This window comes from Heteronotia binoei, chromosome 8 (genome assembly GCF_032191835.1).
Source record: "Heteronotia binoei isolate CCM8104 ecotype False Entrance Well chromosome 8, APGP_CSIRO_Hbin_v1, whole genome shotgun sequence".
Classification (NCBI taxonomy): Eukaryota; Metazoa; Chordata; class Lepidosauria; order Squamata; family Gekkonidae; genus Heteronotia; species Heteronotia binoei.
This window is the reverse complement of record NC_083230.1, coordinates 90,417,374-90,438,121: the sequence shown is the minus strand read 5'-3', so window position 1 is coordinate 90,438,121 and position 20,748 is coordinate 90,417,374. Positions and strand designations below refer to the sequence as shown.

General features: G+C 43.8%; 1 protein-coding gene across 1 annotated transcript in view; it reads left to right on the top strand.

Moving 5' to 3' along the window:
* CRY1 (cryptochrome circadian regulator 1) overlaps positions 1–20,748 on the top strand; it is a 54,109-nt gene that overhangs the window by 25,386 nt on the left and 7,975 nt on the right. The window contains exons 2-9 of the mRNA XM_060245560.1: positions 5,816–5,924; positions 7,556–7,698; positions 14,851–15,035; positions 16,696–16,784; positions 17,375–17,515; positions 17,626–17,937; positions 19,708–19,859; positions 19,960–20,162. Of these exons, the coding sequence (XP_060101543.1) occupies positions 5,816–5,924; positions 7,556–7,698; positions 14,851–15,035; positions 16,696–16,784; positions 17,375–17,515; positions 17,626–17,937; positions 19,708–19,859; positions 19,960–20,162 (1,334 nt within the window). The remainder of the gene's footprint in view (positions 1–5,815; positions 5,925–7,555; positions 7,699–14,850; positions 15,036–16,695; positions 16,785–17,374; positions 17,516–17,625; positions 17,938–19,707; positions 19,860–19,959; positions 20,163–20,748) is intronic.

Below are 20,748 nucleotides of genomic sequence, written 5' to 3'. Positions count from 1 at the left end.
ACATAAAGACCAACAATAAAAATTTCTTCAAATATATTAGAAGTAGGAAACCAGCCAGGGAGGCAGTGGGGCCCTTGGATGACCATGGGGTAAAAGGATTACTGAAGGAGGATAGCGAAATGGCTGAGAAGCTAAATGAATTTTTTGCCTCCGTCTTCACTGTGGAAGATGAGAACTTTTTGCCCGCCCCAGAACCACTAATTTTGGAAGGGGTGTTGAAAGACCTGAGTCAGATTGAGGTGACAAAAAAGGAGGTCCTACAACTGATAGACAAATTAAAAACTAATAAGTCACCGGGTCCGGATGGCATACATCCGAGAGTTCTGAAAGAACTCAAAGTTGAACTTGTGGATCTTCTAACAAAAATCTGTAATCTTTCATTGAAATCTGCTTCCGTTCCTGAGGACTAGAAGGTAGCAAATGTCACCCCCATCTTTAAAAAAGGTTCCAGAGGAGACCCGGGAAATTACAGGCCAGTCAGTCTGACTTCAATACCGGGAAAGTTGGTAGAAACCATTATCAAGGACAGAATGAGTAGGCACATTGATGAACACGGGTTATTGAGGAAGACTCAGCATGGGTTCTGCAAGGGAAGATCTTGCCTCACTAACCTGTTACATTTCTTTGAGGGGGTGAACAAACATGTGGACAAAGGAGACCCGATAGATGTTGTTTACCTTGACTTCCAGAAAGCTTTTGATAAAGTTCCTCATCAAAGGCTCCTTAGAAAGCTTGAGAGTCATGGAGTAAAAGGACAGGTCCTCTTGTGGATCAAAAACTGGCTGAGTAATAGGAAGCAGAGAGTGAGTATAAATGGGCAGTCTTCGCAGTGGAGGACAGTAAGCAGTGGGGTGCCGCAGGGCTCGGTACTGGGTCCCATGCTCTTTAACTTGTTCATAAATGATTGAGTTGGGAGTGAGCAGTGAAGTGGCCAAGTTTGCGGATGACACTAAATTGTTCAGGGTGGTGAGAACCAGAGAGGATTGTGAGGAACTCCAAAGGGATCTGTTGAGGCTGGGTGAGTGGGCGTCAACGTGGCAGATGCGGTTCAATGTGGCCAAGTGCAAAGTTAATGCACATTGGGGCCAAGAATCCCAGCTACAAATACAAGTTGATGGGGTGTGAACTGGCAGAGACTGACCAAGAGAGAGATCTTGGGGTCGTGGTAGATAACTCACTGAAAATGTCAAGACAGTGTGCGTTTGCAATAAAAAAGGCCAACGCCATGCTGGGAATTATTAGGAAGGGAATTGAAAACAAATCAGCCAGTATCATAATGCCCCTGTATAAATCGATGGTGCGGTCTCATTTGGAGTACTGTGTGCAGTTCTGGTCGCCGCACCTCAAAAAGGATATTATAGCATTGGAGAAAGTCCAGAAAAGGGCAACTAGAATGATTAAAGTGCTGGAGCACTTTCCCTATGAAGAAAGGTTGAAACGCTTGGGACTCTTTAGCTTGCAGAAACGTCGTCGACTGTGGGGTGACATGATAGAGGTTTACAAGATAATGCATGGGATGGAGAAAGTAGAGAAAGAAGTACTTTTCTCCCTTTCTCACAATACAAGAACTCGTGGGCATTTGATGAAATTGCTGAGCAGACAGGTTAAAACGGATAAAAGGAAGTACTTCTTCACCCAAAGGGTGATTAACATGTGGAATTCACTGCCACAGGAGGTGGTGGCGGCCACAAGTATAGCCACCTTCAAGAAGGGTTTAGATAAAAATATGGAGCACAGGTCCATCAGTGACTATTAGCCACAGTGTATGTGTGTATATAAAATTTTTTGCCACTGTGTGACACAGAGTGTTGGACTTGATGGGCCGTTGGCCTGATCCAACATGGCTTCTCTTATGTTCTTATGGCAATCTCAGCCTTATATTAGATTCACTCATGCAAAATGACCCAAATTTGCAGCTAGCACAATTAGCAAGCCCAGCTTTATGTAACAATGTATCCCACACCTCTGCTGAGTCCCTCCCTCTCTCTGCCTTCCCCTGCCAAGCTCCTTTGCAGGTATGGAAAGGAATGGTATTGTTGGAAAGTGGGTAGCAGTCTACAGCTGGAGGAATCTGCAAAGTTTGACTTAAAGCCCCCAAATGCCCCTGCACAAAGAACACAGCCTTTAGAAACTATGGTATCTTCTGCACTTTTGGAACAGCAGCAGCCATTGCACCAATCCCCACCTTCCTCTCAGTCCTATTTACACTGACGACCAATGGGACAATTTCCATGCTTCCCTGGCCTGAAAGCAAAAGGATCAAAAAGGAAAGGATATTATGAAGTCTTTAGATTGTGTGTGTTGAGTTGCAGGCAGCCGATTCTGAGAAATTATGCATTCTTATATACCGTATGTTGCAAGTGCCTTGCATGCATGGGAACTTCCCTCACTGTACAAGCAGTTTGAGAACAGGTAAAAAGCTGTGAGTCAAGCTGCAGCCAAAAAGTGATGCCACTGATCAGAGAGTCAACACAGTTGGAAGAATCTTGACAATGCCAGGAATGGAAAAAAGGCAAAAAAGTCTCAACATGAGGAAGAACTTCCTTGCCGTTAGAGCGATTCCTCAGTGGAACAGGCTTCCTGGGGAGGTGGTGGGCTCCAGCGGCGTCACTAGGGCGGGGCCAAGGGGGCCATCGCCCCCCCGAGCATTCTCATTGGCCCCAGGCACTGACCCATGACCCCCCCCCAACAGGAAGGGGCTGGCCCTGGGACTAGAACGCTGCTGCTGTGTGTGGGCTGGCCAGGATTCTGAAACCGGGGCCGCGCTGCCGCCGGCTCAGCTAAAAGCATGTGGGTGAGTGGGGGAAACTTAAATGCTGCAAAACTGGTATCTTGGATTACGGGGGCTGGTCATGTGACCAGAGGGTGGATGAGGGAGGGGCCATGTGAAGTGGGCGGGGTTGTGTGTGGAGGGGGTGACGCAGCCCTCCAAAAGGGGTGATGCCCAATGTGGGGGGGGGTGACTTGAATCAGTTACACCCCAGGGTGCAACCCACCCTAGTGATGCCTCTGGTGGGCTCTCCTTCCTTGGAGGTTTTTAAACAGAGGCTAGATGGCCATCTGACAGCAATGTGCATCCTGTGAATTGAGGGGGAGGTGTTTGTGAGTTTCCTGCATTGTGCAGGGGGTTGGACTAGATGATTGGTCCTTTCCAGCTCTATGATTCTGAGAATCCAACGGCAGGATTTGCTCCTCCGAGACGAAAGAGCGGCGGCAACCACGGCTGCTAGGTGATCTCCAGGGCCCACAACATGCGTTCGAGACGGGACGTGCAACAGATGTCATCACTTTCCCTTCACGCTCGCACCGCTGCCCCTTTCTTTCCCACGCGGCTCAATTCATAAAGCAAGGAAGCCGGCTTACCAGCGCTTTCCCTAGCCCCACCTCCAGGGGGCCCGCCTCCTCCTTCCCAAAGGCTGCCTGTAATATACCGTATTTAAATGGCAGCGACTCACGGCTGCCTTTGGAGGACTGTTTGTGATGGGAAAATGAAGTTTCAGCGGGCAGATCACCCAGACTGGAACTTTCCGTCTTGGCTGCGCTGCCGCCACGCATTCTCTGCTAGAGAGCCACAGGTGGCTCTTGGCTCTCTGGTGGCTGCTTCAGAAGATTCAATTGGTAAAGAATGTAGTTGCTCAGCTGTTGGTGGATCATATTACTCCCATCCTGGAACAGCTTTGTTGGTCGCCCATTTGCTCCCAATCACAGTTTAAGATCCTGGTAATGACCTTCAAAGCAGTGTATGAGCTAGAACCTGCTTACTTAAAGGACTGACTCTTCTAGTCTGAATACATTTGCTATCTTGGGTTTTATCAGCTAATCCTGCTTTTAGAACCCTCTTTTAAAAACATTCTTTTGATCACCACCCAGTTTGCTCCTTTATGGTAGTGGCTGTGGCTTTTTGGACTGAACAACAACAAAAAACCACAAGCAGTGAAGAGGGCCCCTAATTTGCCCCAATTCTGCAAGCAGTATAAGGCTGTTGTTTTCCAGTGGGCACTTAAGTATTAGATTGGATTGGAAGATTTTATTTTTGGATATGAGGGGTGTTGTTGATGTCTTAAGCCATCTGAAACCTTGGGGTTCTTTTATTACATTTTTGTTGCTTTGTAAGCGTTACTGGGTTGGCATGTGTTGTGAGAGGCAGGCTAAAAACTGTTTTAATCATACTATAAAAGAAAGATTAAATCATTCATTTTCTTTCACCACCCTATTTAAAGAGAAGCTAATAGTGAATATCCTAAGTGACTTGAAAGTAAGCATTTAGGCCAGCAGTTTACCATATGATCCTATCTTGTTGTCTTGATCATCTACTGAAGCCATTGTTCTATATGAAATACTTGTACGAAATAGTGTGGGCAACCTATCTAACAGCAGACTTGAAACAGTAATTTCAGGGTATTTGGAACAGTAGAGAATGACTCATCCTATGCTTTGGTTTCGTCTTTGCTACTGTTTTCAAGTTGCTACAACAATATGCAAAGAATGTAAGAGCCTTTTTCAATCCTAACAATTGTATATGATATAAATGTTTTTTAAAACGTGCACCTTGCATTGATATAATGATCTAGATAGGTGCAGCACTCCTCCAGGTTGCACAGTCTGTTTATTTTGTCGTGTTTACCTGTTTATACAAAGAGGGGAGACTAGGGCTAGTTCATAATTTTTCTGCATGTAGCAATGAGTGATCTGTAGTCGAGGCATACTCTTGAATGTATGATTCATTCTATTGTCTTTATTTTTTACTTGGAATGGTTATGAAAACTGATTGCATCCTTTCTTGATTGGGGCACATTTCTTGTCCATTGGCATTTAGTGATTCAGCTGGGTCCCATGACCACCCACCATGTTTAGGAGATTGCCATGACTATCAAAATCTGAACTGATACATTATTAATTGTTCCTAGCCCAAAGATAAATGAATGGCTTGGAGTGTGCCTTTTTCTATGTAAAGGCAGTGTTTCTCTGCAGTGTTATTAAATATTGCAGTACAATAATCAAAATGAATTCTAATTTAACACTTGCCAACCTAAATACGTAGTCTTAATTTTGATATTTGTAGAGCTACATTAGGCATGGTTGAACTATTGCCACTGGAAGTATCTGTTAATAAGAACTGTTGCATGTAATTCCTGTAAGTTTTTTTTCCAAATACTAGTGTTTGTTCAAAATGTTCTTGCTATATTTTGTCTGATGAATGTCTTCCACTTGCTATACTATAAAGACATTAATTGAGATCGTCTTATTTGCTAATGAAAATCAGTGACCTCTTTACAAGGATCCCTGGTTACAGTTAATGGGAAAGTCCTTTCCTGAAGAATTGATGTTATTAAAAAATGACACAGTTGAACTGCATGGACCAGTACTCAGTGTTAAGCAGTTTCATATGTTCAGACACACAGTGGGGCTCTCCAGTGGTCAGGTGTACATTATGTCTGTGTCTACCTCCTCCCAGGCTTATATGAATTCAAAACCAGTAACATAGCTGTACCTCATAGTAAAACAGTGATGGAAGATCCCAAAGTTGGAGACCGAATTCTGCAGACTGGTTAGTACTGGTCAGTGTCAATTATCCATCTGTAATCAACACTGTTTCCCTGCCTGACAGGGTTGTTAAAATAATTGCTGAGAATAGTGTTACATGATTTGAGCAAGTAGGAAAAGTAATATATAAACAATAGAGAGTATTATATACAAAAATATAAATGTGCAGATCTAGAGGATTGGGTTTAACTACTCTTTGCCTGTACTGTTTTACTACTTCTGTGGACTTAAAGTATAAAATTGTTGTTAATTCCCCATGCCTTCCTTATAGGTTTCTGCTTCAGTGTCTTGAGGACTTGGATGCCAACTTACGGAAGTTAAATTCACGTTTGTTTGTTATTCGAGGGCAGCCTGCAGATGTGTTTCCTAGGCTGTTTAAGGTGGGTTATGATGGTGCAAGAGGAGCAGTGTTGAATGTATTTTGCAATCTGAGCTGTTTTACAGGACTTTTAACTTGTTTTCTCATAGTTAAAGAGCTGCCCCAATCTTTAATCATTCTAGCTCCCTTATTTGTATTCAAATAAAATACTGTGTTTGATATTTTATTTGAATATAAAGAAGGATTTGAATACAAGTAAGTTCTCTTTTTACAGTATGGCTAGGACAGAAATTTGATTGCCAAAACACAGTAACGTTTGGTTGGATCCTAGATTCAATTGATTGCGAAATGGGATCTATTTCTTGCCAGTTATTTTGAACAGCGTAGAGAGATGTACAATCTGCAGCTCCTTCAGCCTACTCAAAACCTTTTATGGCCAAAATCTTGGCTTGCATACATAGAAAGAATACTGTAAGGCTTTGCACTTGCATATACTCAAACTCCTTTGGGTCCTCTGTCAGTTATTTAATACAGTTAACCTCTTTGTAGTTTAAAACATTTTAGATAGCTTTTAGCGATGTATTTAATTTTCAATATGACCAAGTCTCTGGATCCAGGAACAGACAAGACTACCCTTTCCTCAAACCTGAAATGCCCAAATTGTAGAAGAATTTGAAATCTTAAAAGGGGGTTGAATCTACTCCAAATAATAGAAGCAGTACCTGTAGCTTTAAGAAACAGTACTGCCAGGCTTCATGTCTTGACTTGTGTCAGTAAAAGGCAGGGGAAGGGGGCAAAGACGATTCCAGAATTGCTTAGGCTTTTGGGGGAGGACTCATCAGGGCCAGGACTGGTAGCAACCACTGGGCAATAAAACTGCATGACTAGCATGATTCGCCTTGGACTGACTGCTGCCACTCTTCAACAGTAACTAATCCACAGAATCCTGTATGGTGTAATAGTTCAGATTTTCACTAGGATGTTGGAGACCCAGGTTCAAATTGCCATTTTCCTTTGGAAGCTTGGGTCAATTACACATTCGCAGCCTAATTACAGGGTTGTTTGGAGGATAAAATGGAAGAGGAGAATGATGTAAGCTGCTTTGGGTCCCCATTGTGAAGAAAGGCAGGGTATAAATGAAATAAACAATACAGCTAAAGATGGGCAGAGCTAGGTTGATTGTAGGTTGGGAAGGAAGCAAAGAAAGATGAGGATATGGGGTTGCTAGGAGGAGGGAAGGAGGACAATATGGGGAAGAGGATATAGGGGGAAATGAGGTGTCCCCCTGCAATTCCTCATGGGTTTCCACTGCGTTACTGGGCCTGGCCTGATGGCCACCACCATGCTGCTGAGCCCAGCCTGGTGTCAGGAACTGCACAACTGGCCCATAGTTTTCATGGATAGAGGCTGCCAAGGGGGAGGGAAGGAGGGAAAGCTGAAGACAGCAGAGCCAAATACATGTAGCTTGGCTGGTGAGTAGGAAGGAGAGCAGAAAAAGGGGAGATGTTTTCAGGCTTTCAGAAAAGTGAAAAGAAATAGTACAAGAGTAGAAAATGAGATGACCCCCTGTAATCCTTGTTTTATTATGTAGTTCAATAAAGCTAAGCAGAATTGAAACAATTATAAGAGCATTTATCTCGTTTCCTAGAACAATTAGTCATTTAAAAGTCTCATCTCTCTTTCAAACTTTAGGAATGGAATATCACAAAACTTTCAATTGAATATGATTCTGAGCCATTTGGGAAGGAGAGAGATGCAGCAATTAAGAAGCTGGCTAGCGAAGCAGGAGTAGAAGTCATTGTACGAATTTCACATACTCTGTACGATCTAGACAAGTAAGTTACTATTGCTTAAATTTAAAGGAGAAAAGTCAGGTGTTGTGCCATATGCTACTCTTAAGAAATACCTGTGATCATGAATGCATATATTTCAAATAAAACTTGTCAGAGCTGTTCTGAATACATTCCTCTTTATAGTTTCTGTGACAAAAAAAATCCCAATTGCATTAAGAAAAACTGTTTGGTTTGGAAAATGTGTGTTGTCTTGTTGTAGACCCAGTCTTTCTTTCTTAAATGACCAATATTTCTTATAGCCAGGCTTTAAAAATCTAGTTGTTAACCTTTATCCATGAAAGGTAGGTGAATGAAAGAAGTAATGGATTTAGTATGATGAATATGTTCCACTATTGGCAGCCTTGTACTTCACCACAAGGAGCCTTCTGCCAGAGAAAAGTGCTGCATCAATTGTAGAAATTATAAGAACCCATTTAATTCAGCTGCGTGTGAAGGATAGCTCAGTACAAGTTATGAGCCTACAGGTCTTGCATTCTTTACTTTTGGGAGGTAGAAGATATGTGTCAACACAAAACTCTGCGTTGTGTTGAATATTCCCTAGCTAGTATTTTCATGTAAAATCGGTGGGGAGATGTGGTTTTGTGGATAGGTGAAGGGTTCCCACCCAGCCACCTCATTGTTTAGTATTTTTGTTCCTTGGGGACTTGAAAAGCGTTTTCGCCCTTACTTAGTCCTCTCTTATTCCTGATTCTATGATATCAGCCAAGTGGAGATTATGCTGCCTTAAGCCATAAGGAAAGTCAGGGTATACATGCTTTAATTAATGAATAGATGTATAGAATGCTGTGAACAATGATTCAGCTAAGTATAAATGTCTTGAGTAATTCAGAATGAGGGCAGAGCATTGCTGTCACTCTGGATATGGGCAGGAGAGCTGTGTTCTGAAGGTGTGGTAATTGTTCCTAGCTGACCATTTAACATACTGAATCCCCAGAACAGAATGTTGTGTGAAACATAACACTTTGTTTGGACTTTCTGTAGGGCTTTCTACAAGGAAAAACCCAAAGTCTGTGAAATAACCCAGTCACAGTGTTGTTAAATTCTGTTGACGTTATATGGAAGTAAATCATTATCACATCATAGGATCATCTTTCTCTTTATAGCCCATGTTCATCTTGGTCATAGGCTAGAGGCACAGACTTTTGGCTACTCATTCAGTTATACATTTAAAGCTACACATTCTTCTTTCTAATATACAAATATTAACATTAGATTAAATGAAGAATATGGAATAGCAGATTTTGGCTCCACAGTCTGTGCTCCCCACGCAGCTGTTAAGTTATGCTAGAATTATAGAAAATTATACATAAATTGCTGGCAATTGAAAGTTCAAATGATAATAAAAATCCTGGTTCTTGTACTAATACCCTTGTAACAATTTTATTCGACTGACTTTTAAGTCCTGCCAGCTCATCTTCTTCGTGGTCTCTGTGCATCACACCCATGGGAGAAAGCGCGCCTGCGCTGATCCGATCGGTACTTAACAAGCCAAAGGATTTTCGCGCTCAGCTCCAGTGGGCATGCGCAAGAACCCCACCACACATGCTCACAGAGTGGGCGCGGACATCCCGTCAGTTCTCTTCTGACCGCCGCGCTGATCAGTTGATCTCGCTCCGGCTGGTACTTTTATTTACTTCCCCTTTTCAAATAGCCACTTCTAATCTCATGTTACCTCAAAAGCAAATAATAACAAACCTGTTGAGATGGAGAAAAGTCGAAAACTTTACTCTCTTCAGCCCTTCGGATTCCCCCCCCCCATTTTTTCCCCCTTCCCCGTTACGGAAAAGCAATGGAGGTGGGCTCTCTTGCCGACTCAAGTGCTGGGATCAAATTTCCCCTCCTGATTCGTTTCCTTCGCTCCTCTCCCTGCCCAGAGGGACTCACAGCATAGATCATCACCAATCCGCCTGACTAACGAGGAAAAAGCCAGCAATGTGCCTGTTCAAACTGCTTGCGTCATCTCCCTAACTGATTCAATGGACTTCGATGTCTTCCAGCCTGGACAACACACGGCCCAACTCGCTATGTTGGTGCCGGAGCCCACTGAGAGCAAGACCAACTCTCATGGCTCTTCCCTTTCCGACCGCTCTGACCTACGAGCATTCTCGGCATCGAAGTCGGAGTCCTCGCTACCTTTCAGCAACTGCTGTGGGGAGGACAAGGGATTCGAGGTGGAAGCAGGCATGGCAAACATGACTTCTATCGTCATACGCCACTTGCCCACTGAAGGATCAGCATCGGAAGGATCAGCGTCGGAATCGGCAACCGCTTCTGTCTGACATTGCCGACTGAGCCCCCCGACGCTCAGCTTATTCCCGAGCCGAGTACTTCCGTGCTCCAGTTCATAGCGCAAACGCACCTCCCATCGATACTTGTGGCTCCAAGCGCCAATGCCCCTCTGCTTGGCCAGTCTCATGGGCACTGGAGCCAAAGCGCTCCTCCATACCGATGTTCGACCTTGAGGGCAGAGGCGCGTCAGCAGCGATGATGCTGACCCCCCCCCCTTTCTCATTTTCACATGGGTTCTTTCTAGTCTTATAAAGACAGACTGCAGGAGGCACACACCGTGTCCATGTCCCAGCAGCTTTTTGTTGCTCTTGTTCTAAGGACCTCTCAGGTTGGCCCAGCAATATGCAACCTCCCTTAGGTACTGGATGCTTTACCATCCATCATACTACGGTTGGCAACAACGACCTGGCTGCTCTATTATTGGATCAGTGCTAGAAGAAGCATCTGCACAACCCTCCAGAGCAGACTCACATGGCTCTGCCATCAGCACTGAATATCAGCATCTCTATCCACCCCCTGGCTGTTTTGATGCAGATCAAGCCTTGCCTACCTCCACGCTGTTTCTTTACCCTGAGCTTTATGGTCTCTGCCTTTACCATCAGATGACCCTAATTCCTATGGCAACTGCATGAAAGCATTAGACTATACCCTGATGCTTTCTCCTATCAACTTCAACCCTCGACCACTGCAATGGTGTTTAACATCATTTCACTTGGCATTTGCCGTTTTAGCACCCACCCACCCCCTTTCTAGCAGTAGTGCCATAAAGGAGTAAGAAGTTCGAACTACACCGATCCTTCCTCCAAGTTCCTCTCCTTGGCCGGATCATACGTGTACGATGCATGAACTGGGGACCGAACTCTCTCTTTCTAGCCCCCCTTTTTTGTGGGGGGGGGAGGGAAATTAACACCTTGGGCAAGACATTTTATTCAGTTGGTACCCTGGCGTTTAGACCCTCCGCTGCTCCACTCACACCAGCTACTGGCAGTTTATGTTAGAGCAACAACTCTCAGAAGCACTGCCTCCCCCACCCCCAGTATGTTCAGCATTCTGCTGTCAAACTAATTCAAAGGGGGCATGCTCTTGTCCTCACAACAACTCATCATTTGTAGTTGTTATTCCTGGATGCCAATCATGTCTTCTCTCTGCTGCCTCAGTTGGGTATTAGAACATATACTAAAGTTTTCCTGCTGAAGACAGTTGTTGTCCACTCTACTGCAGATACTATTTGGCATGAGATGCTCAGGAGTATCGCAATGCCCTGCAATCTGGGTCTGCCTCCAGGTTCTATGCCATCCGGAACACAGCCTAGAACAAACTACAATCCTAGCACCAACCTTCTGAACTCTACTAGAAGCAGGGTTCTGCCTCAGTACTAACCAACACCTTTTCTCTCTTACCTGAGAGAATGTAGTGCAGCTGCATCGGCTAACTGCCGGTTGAAGGCTCATATTAATACCAACTGTCCTTCTGGCAGAAGTCCTGTTATTCCTGTTCAGGGACTAAGCTCTTCTACCCTTCCAAGTTTCCACCTTCCCTTTCAGCACTTCATGGTATCAAAAACAGGACTGGGAGGCCTCTGCCTCATCAGGATCCACAGAGCACTAGATGAAGAAGATGATATTGGATTTATATCCCTCCCTCCACTCCGAAGAGTCTCAGAGCGGCTCACAATCTCCTTTCCCTTCCTCCCCCACAAAAGACACCCTGTGAGGTGAGTGGGACTGGAAAGGACTCTCACAGCAGCTGTCCTTTCAAGGACAACCTCTGCCAGAGTTTTTGGGTGACCCAAGGCCATGCTAGCAGGTGCAGGTGGAGTGGGGAATCAAACCTGGTTCTCCCAGATAAGAGTCTGTGCACTTAACCACTACACCAAACTGGCTCTCCAATTGACACTAGTACTAGTCCCTCTAGTACAGTTTTAGCAGGACTGCCCTGCATGATATGCTCCTGCCAACTAAGGTGAAGTAGGGATTGGCACCCCTAATTTACTGAGTGTGTATTCCCACTACATTTCAGTTGGACCACTTCACTTCCATTGGGCGCTTGAATTCATCATGCATCCCTCTCAAACTATAACTCTCAGCCTGCTCTGCTTCCTAGTTTTAACCACACTCCTGTAACTGTTGGTTACTAACTCCGAAAGGAAGGAAGGAAGGAAGAAAGGAAGACATCTAAAATCCTTTAAACATGGCCCAGTCCACAGGGACAACTATGAATGCTAGCCTGTGGGGTCCACACACGTGCACACATCATACGGGGAGTGCAGAACTTTCTCTTTTGCACATGTGCTCCGAACATGGTAAGAACACACAGTTTTCCATGTCTATCCTCGCTGGGCCTTATGGCCTCAACCACCTCGGTCCAGGTGCTTACCAGCCTCCTCATGCATGTCCTACATTTCTGGAGTTCTGGTGCCTCAGATCTCTCTGACTCTTCAGAGACCCCTGTTGCTCCACCTCTCCCTACTACCTGAACCATGGGATTGGTGCATAATGGGAGCTCTTTCTGTTTTTCGGAACATCTCTCCAACTCCCTGTCCTTCCTTTTGGATCTGGTTCTGGAAGATGCACATGAATGATCCCGTGTCAAGAGCTTACCAGCCCTGACCTGGATAGCCAAGGCGAACCTGATTTAATCGGATCTCAGAAGCTAAGCAGGGCCAACCCTGTCAAGTGCTTGGATGGGAGACCTCCTTGGAATACTGGGAACAGGAGGCAGGGACAGGCTGTATCAAGTCACTTATAACCTCCCGACCATGCCAACTACCACATCATTTTCTGGGAACGCTGGCGATAAGATCCACTACACACTTCCCTCAGCTATCACTTGCAGAGAGGTCTGTGTTCACCCTTGCATCGATGCCTCATCCCTCATCTTATAGCTGTCACAGATGGACTATTGCCAGGATGCTTATACCCTAGTACTGGGAATGTCGACAGACGGTATGGACTTCCACTCTTCCCACAGGTCATCTGCCCACTTGCGGACCTGAACATACAGGCGATTTCTTGAACCTGCAGGGCGTCATCCCCTCACGTTGAGAGGTTTTTCTCCACCCTCTGTTATGCCTCTGGGGTCACTCACCAATCGACAGCATCTGAGTAAGATAGGAAACATCGGCAGTTCTACCCCAGAGCAGGAGTGGATACCAGATCTTGTCTCCTTTCCTGCGATGCAGCCAGTACCTCTACGTGTTCCCATGTGCACCTTGAAATTCCAGGGTAGCCAACAAACTCCGAAGCCATGCCCTCACTGCTCTAGGGCATAACTATGATGGCTTTGCCATTGCTACTTTCCTCTTCTGCGTCATCTCGTCCCAGAGACTCCCCCTACTTTTCTTCCAAATATGGAACATCCTATTGGCATAATTGTGGGCTGCAGCCTCAACTCCTCTTGGGTTGGACAGCCTCCTGGCCGTCTTGGCACACTGTACCTCCATTGATGGGTACCGGTCATCCTCACACTCTCCTATTACTCACTTCCTAAAGGCCACCTCGGCTTTCATCTTTATGCCAAATGACCACTCCGCCTTGGCATCTGCCTTTCTCTTATCAATCCTGCCAGGGAACCTCTCCAAACCCCTGGCTACTGGTTCAATTCATTTCTTGTCATAGGGAGCAGCGTTATTGATGGCTGTCTCTCTCACTGGTTGGATAGCTGGACTACTGGCTCTATGTTATGATACCCTTTGTTTTCATGATGAGAATATACTTCTTCTCCACTCTCCAGCAGTATTCTTTCTCTTGGAAATAGAGTTTGAATTCCCTTTGTAACTCTGACATCTCTTTTGCAAACACTCTTTTTGTGGGTTGGTAAATAAAGAAAGTCTCCTTTCTTTGGATATCAAAAGGGTCCTCCTTTTGTGTTCTTCATTCAACTCTAGAAACAATACTAACTTGTTCTTCTCCACAGTTTCTTCCAAGCTAAACTGTAAGAACTCAGAGACTTCCCGGAGGCCTAACAGGACATCCTGAGCTCTACTGTCCCTTACCATGGGTTGCCTCTTTACCTGCCTTGAGGTCCCTCAACTAGGGCCTTAGCCATGTCTCTGCTGCATCAGGTGATCCACAGAGGTCTATACAGATCTACAGAGCTACGATCTAGGCCAGTCAGCAAGCTGCTATACCTCTACTGTCTATCTACACTTGTGTTTTTCCTAGTGTGCAATGTGCTTCTGCTGTCTGCTGTGTCTGAATGACCTCCAGCACCCTCCTCCAGACATAGGCCTAGCTTGCTAATCTCCCATGGGTGTGATGCACAGAGACCACGAAGAAGATAAACAGGTTGCTTACCTGTAACTGATGAGCTTCGAGTGGTCATCTGTGCATTCACACCACCCACCCTCCTTCCCCACTGCTGTCGGTCCTTCGGCACTGTTTAGGATCATACAGCGGTCAGAAGGAACTGACGGGATGTCCGCGCCCACTCTGTGAGCATGCGTGGTGGGGTTCTTGCGCAAGCTCACTGGAGCTGAGCGCGAAAATCCTTTGGCTTGTTAAGTACCGATCGGATTAGCGCAGGCGCGCTTTCTCCCATGGGTGTGAATGCACAGATGACCACTCGAAGATCATCAGTTACAGGTAAGCAACCTGTTTTTCTGTAGGCTAGCATATTTACTATTAATTACTTTACACTCTCAAACCCAACATTCTAAAATAACGTGTGTGAGCTGTGCCCATTAGGCTTTTTTCCATAGTAAGGAATTCAGCTAATACAGCATAAAATGGTATATGTAGAAACAAGGTAATTAATATTAAAGCTGATAAGTACATAATTGCATTAGAAAATACTGTATGTTCGAGCAAGTGTGTTCTAACTAAATTTGGGCTTCTGTATACATAGGATTATAGAATTAAATGGAGGACAACCACCTCTTACCTATAAGAGATTCCAAACTCTAATCAGTCGAATGGAGCCACTGGAGATGCCTGTAGAAACAATCACTGCAGAAGTAACGTCAAAGTGTACTACCCCTGTTTCTGATGATCATGATGAGAAATATGGTGTTCCTTCACTGGAAGAATTAGGTATTCTCAGAGTTCTTTCTTGTAGCCTCTGTATGTATCTCCATGGAATTAGTAATAAGAAATTATGTGTTTTTCTTATCAAATACTAGTGTAAAGGAACTGAATTGTAGGGAAGTGATTTTTTAAAAGCCACCCTTTTCATTTGCTACTGAAAGTAACCAAGGTTGTAGTGAAGGTATAAAGATCATATATTATATACAACCAACCACATCCAGTTTTCTTTGCATTCCCCTTCATTCAGTAGATCTTTTTGGCCCCAAAACAGGAGATGCAAGACCAACAAGGGATGGGGGTTGTAGTCAGGAGAGCAGACTGGATGAAATCAGTGCAACAATAGTGGAATCAGCAACTGTACCCACTTCCATTTAAGCAGGTCCCTTGGTTATGAGTGCAGCCTGTATTTGCTGCTGTATTTGCGTATTTGCTGCTGCCTCTTGCCACTCTGAGTGGGTCAGGCAGCACCACAGCAGGCATAGGCATGTTGCTGCTGTGGCTGTTCTTGAAGCTGAGTCGACTGGCCCATGGAAACAGGCAGTAGCTCTCAACTTCATGCATTCTTATTTTTCTCCCTAGCTGAGTCTACACATGCAGTGGTAGTTGAATGCTGAGGTGTAGACAACACCATTTTGAAATGGAAGTGGGGGATGGTCATGTTCACTGCTCCTCGTGTGTAACCACCCCACCTGATTCCATCTGTGGAATTAAAATTGACAGCCATTTATCTACCATGATGATTTTCTGGGTGCAGAAAGCTTTTTTGTGAAGGAAAGAATTCAGAACTGTATCCACCCCCCCTCCCAAAAAAAAGAAAGAAACAACAACAACTCTGAAGTGTAGTTCATTCTTTGGTCTCATGCTGCCACTGGTGCAGATGTCAATTAGGTTTCTTTCTCTTAGTTGTAGGCTTCAGATTTAAGACTGGAAGACAAGGCTGCAAGCATCTACACTCTGGGCTGCAGTCTGTCATGCGGTTATTTGATGGAGTAGGAAGGGTATAGTACTCTTTCTAGGCAAATAGTAAACTCCACTTCAGGTATAAACAATGCAAATGAAAAAAAGTTATATTTGTTTTGCATAAGTTTGTCTTTATTGGTCATGGAGAAGATCCTAGCCTCTACTTGTGTGGTAAAAATTCATGAAATAAACCTGCAAAATAAGCCTACTTTGCTGTCTGATATAAATGCATAGAATTAATATGCATTGTTTTAGGGAATGTAGTGCCTTGTTATCTCTATAAATATATAGTATAGAGATGACTATTCTGCAGCAGTCTATCATGTATGGGATGAGATGTGTGTTGCTGATATTTCTCAAAAGAGACTTTAGTGAGCCATCCAGTCTTCTGATTGGTGATATGTCTGAAATTTCTTTTTAAAGTGTAGTTGTTTGAAGAGACCCTGCCTCCTGACATCATTGATATCTGCTTAGAAATATGAAATTATGTGGTCTTTGGATTACGGTTTTAAATAAAGTGAGTAGAGAAAGGGTACCATTTTAATGTTTTCTCTTGATAGCAAGCATGTCAAGGGTAAGAGATTTTCAAGCATGCCAGTGAGCAGCTTTGGGGAGTGCCATAGTTCCTGCTAACATTATTCAGTACTACATTGTTGGCATTATAGCAGTACTGTAACAGTAGCAACATGTTGTTTTTGTACTCCAGGTTTTGATACAGATGGATTGCCTTCTGCTGTGTGGCCAGGTGGAGAAACAGAAGCTCTTACAAGGTTGGAAAGACATTTAGAAAGAAAGGTGTGTTGCAGATAAACAAGCATCTTTTAACTCTTGGTTTAGGAAGAAATTTTGGAATCTTTAGTTATTTTAACTTCAAGGGTTTAATTTTATGTGTAGATGGTAGCTCATTTATTAAATTAGATTTCTAGACTGCCCTCCCCTGTAAAACAGGGCTCAGGGTGGTGTACATCAATAACACTGTTAATGTCCTTAATAGTGCAATACAGCAAAATGTTAGTCTTCAATCTTTGGACTGCAGACTACATGGGATTACAAAATTTAGGGGTGAATGACCAAAGAGGCTTTTGCGAGCTGATGGAAGTAAACATAATTTAGCTACTTGTATTTTACTGAAATTTAAAACTGCTGTGGATTTTTTGCTAATAAATTGGTACTAAGGGTTTTTGTGGTGTAGCTATACGGAGCTCACACTAGTCACAAAAATCTTTGATATGGGAGAGCCAATGTTACCGGTCAGAATCCACAGGTAGAATATTGAAACTGATGGGGGTTTTTAGTTTCTGGTGAGGGTATATATTCAACTGCTCTTGGTGAAGTAAAAAAAATTAAGTAGAATTTTTGACAGTGTTTTTGGTTTTCTCTTTAAGGCTTGGGTAGCAAACTTTGAAAGGCCACGAATGAATGCAAATTCTCTCCTTGCAAGTCCTACAGGCCTTAGTCCCTATCTACGGTTTGGCTGCTTGTCTTGTCGCCTCTTTTATTTCAAGTTAACAGACTTGTACAAAAAGGTATGAATGACCTTACTTGACTGTTATACTTTTGTATGATGATTAATAACTCTGCTGTAGGTTCAGATCCCCATCTTATTTAACTATTTCTCATATGCTTGGATTTTCAGGTAAAGAAAAACAGCTCTCCTCCTCTGTCTCTCTATGGCCAGCTATTGTGGCGTGAATTCTTCTACACGGCAGCCACTAATAATCCACGCTTTGACAAAATGGAAGGCAATCCCATATGTGTACAGATTCCATGGGACAAGAATCCTGAGGCTTTGGCAAAATGGGCCGAAGGCAGAACAGGGTTTCCTTGGATAGATGCTATTATGACTCAGCTTCGTCAGGAAGGTTGGATCCACCATTTGGCCAGACATGCTGTGGCATGTTTCTTGACTCGAGGTGATCTGTGGATTAGTTGGGAAGAAGGAATGAAGGTACATTTTTCAGTTGGTGAATTTCTGGTGTCACTATTTTAGATTTGAACTGGTATCTCATAGACATTTTAAATGCCTTTAAACAACTTTTTTGTTATGCACCTTAGTTCTGATTGTGACCACCTGTGGTGCAGATCTTTCTGTACATGATCCTGTATGTTGTATGATGTGGTGATTGGCCATCTTTTCAATATGTAGCCTTGTATTGTACATTGCGCATGTGGAGTAAAATTTTAGTCTCTTGTCACAACAGCCATAAATGTGACACATTTATTGTTATATAACTCTTGCAATTTTTGTTAAGTAGCAGCATCTAGTGGAGAGCTGATATGATTACATGTCATCCAGTCTTTTCCTGTATGAATTTCCCTACTTAAATTTGTGAATGAAAAGCATATCAATGGAAAACCAGTGTGGTATAATGGCTGGAGTGTCAGATTAGGTTCTAGGAGACCCATGGAAACTTCCTGGGTGACCTTGGACCAGTCACACACACTCAGCAAAAGTACCTCATAGGGTTACTATTAGGATAAAATGAATGAGAAGAGAACAATGTGGAAGTCACTTCAAGTTATTATTATTATTAGTTTATTTCTATTCCGCCCCTTCCCCCTTTTAGGGGGCTCAGAGTGGAGTACAACAATTTAAATTAAAATCAGAACAAAATCATAATAAAAACAATTCAACAATCAGTAAGTGCAGTGAGTTAGTTCAGCAAGGTGATATGGGCAAGATGGTATAGCTCCACAATACAGTGATGCAGTGGGCCGTAATGGCGTAGGGAGAGGCCAACCGATCTAATAGATGGATGCCCACTGCCTCATCCAAAGACCTGGCGGAACAGCTCAGTTTTACAGGCCCTACAGAAAGCCAGTAGGCCAGGTACGGCCCGGATCTCTATTGGGAGCTGATTCCACTGTCGGGGCCAGGACCAAGAAAGTGCTGGCCCTGGTAGAGGCAAGACGGGCATCCCTTGGGCTGAGGACTGTCAGAAGATCCTGGGAGGCCGAATGAAGCGACCTCCGGGGCGTATATGGAAGGAGATGGTCCCATAGGTATGTTGGTCCCAGACTGCGTAAGGCTTTAAAAGTCAAAACTAACACCTTGAAACAGATCCGGTACTCTATAGGCAGCCAGTGCAGGTTGCGGAGCACCAGCCGTATGCTCACCGATATAGGTGATGCAGTCAGCAGGCGAGCTGCCCTGTTCTGCACCCGCTGCAGTTTCCGGATCAGTTTCAGGGGCAAGCCAGCGTAGAGCGAGTTACAGTAATCCAGCCTGGAAGTGACCATTGCATGGATCACTGTAGCCAAATCTCATTGAGGAGAAATCCCCATTGAGGAGAAAGGCAGAGTGAATAGATAAATAATAAGTAAGTGGGATGATACTGTGGGTGTTTTGATCCTTTGAATTGGCTTTGGCAACAGCGGGGCCTGCCCTGAGATCTTATCACGCAAAGAACTGAGCTGTGAATCTTCGACTGTTAAGAGTTGTCTTAATATGTGCCTTGAACAGATGCAGATCTGCCCACAAATTTACATCTATACATTTATGGCAGCCTGTACAAGACCTGAAGGCATTTTGCTGCATGTAATCCTCATATATACCTTGTTTACTTGATCAATATATTTATTAGTACTGCCAGTACATAGCTTAGCAGTTAGCATGGCCTCTTACAAATGCTTTGAAAACTAAACATCTTCTAAAAGTGGTTTATTGAAAATAACCATGTTCAGATTTACATAATGTCTCTCTCCCCTTCCCCCCCAGGTGTTTGAAGAACTTCTGCTGGATGCTGACTGGAGTGTAAATGCAGGCAGTTGGATGTGGCTATCCTGTAGCTCCTTCTTCCAGCAATTTTTCCACTGCTACTGTCCCGTGGGTTTCGGTAGAAGAACTGATCCCAATGGAGACTATATCAGGTTAAGCATTGTTGTTGAATATCAACCAAACTAAACACTGGGTTTATCAAGCTGTACTATATAAGACTCTAATTTAAACTTGTACTTTTTTTTCTGGAAGGCGCTATTTACCTGTTCTCCGAGGGTTTCCTGCAAAATACATATATGATCCTTGGAATGCCCCTGAGGGTGTCCAGAAAGCTGCAAAATGTATGATAGGCATGAATTATCCTAAGCCAATGGTAAATCATGCAGAGGCAAGTCGCCTGAACATTGAAAGAATGAAACAAATCTATCAACAACTGTCACGATACAGAGGATTGGGTATGTGTGATTTGGAAATACTTTTTTTCCCTTACAGGACAGCCTACCTATAGCCATAGGACCTGGATACTATCAAAGTGTTAGGACTAATCTGTAGCAGGCTTGACTGGCTGTAGGCGAAAGGTAGGAAAGAAGGGCTGATTTTTCTTGGCCCATTGTTGACATGTTGTTCTAAAGGTCATTTTTCAAGTTTAATTCTTTGTATGGCAAGTCAGTACATAAGCTAGTCACTACCATGCTTGTACAGGGAACTACCTTTGCATGCTCTTGAGTGGGATGTGACTGGCCAACTCAAGAACCTCCTGTAGAGTGGTATGCAAAGCACTTCGTCTTCCATACATATATTTTTTATTCATCTGTAGGCTCTGAGTGATTTTTTAAATCCCAAAACAAGGATATGATGTGATAAAGGGAGGCACTCTGTATTGCATTCCCATATTTTAGTTGTCATCACTGGGGATAAAGGGATACTTCCACTTGTCCAGTTCAGATTGCCTACTTTGAAAGGCTGTCATCTGTTGTCTACAAAGAAAGACTACATGTCAATATGGTGAGGAAATCTGTTGTACTTCCACTGTAGGACTGA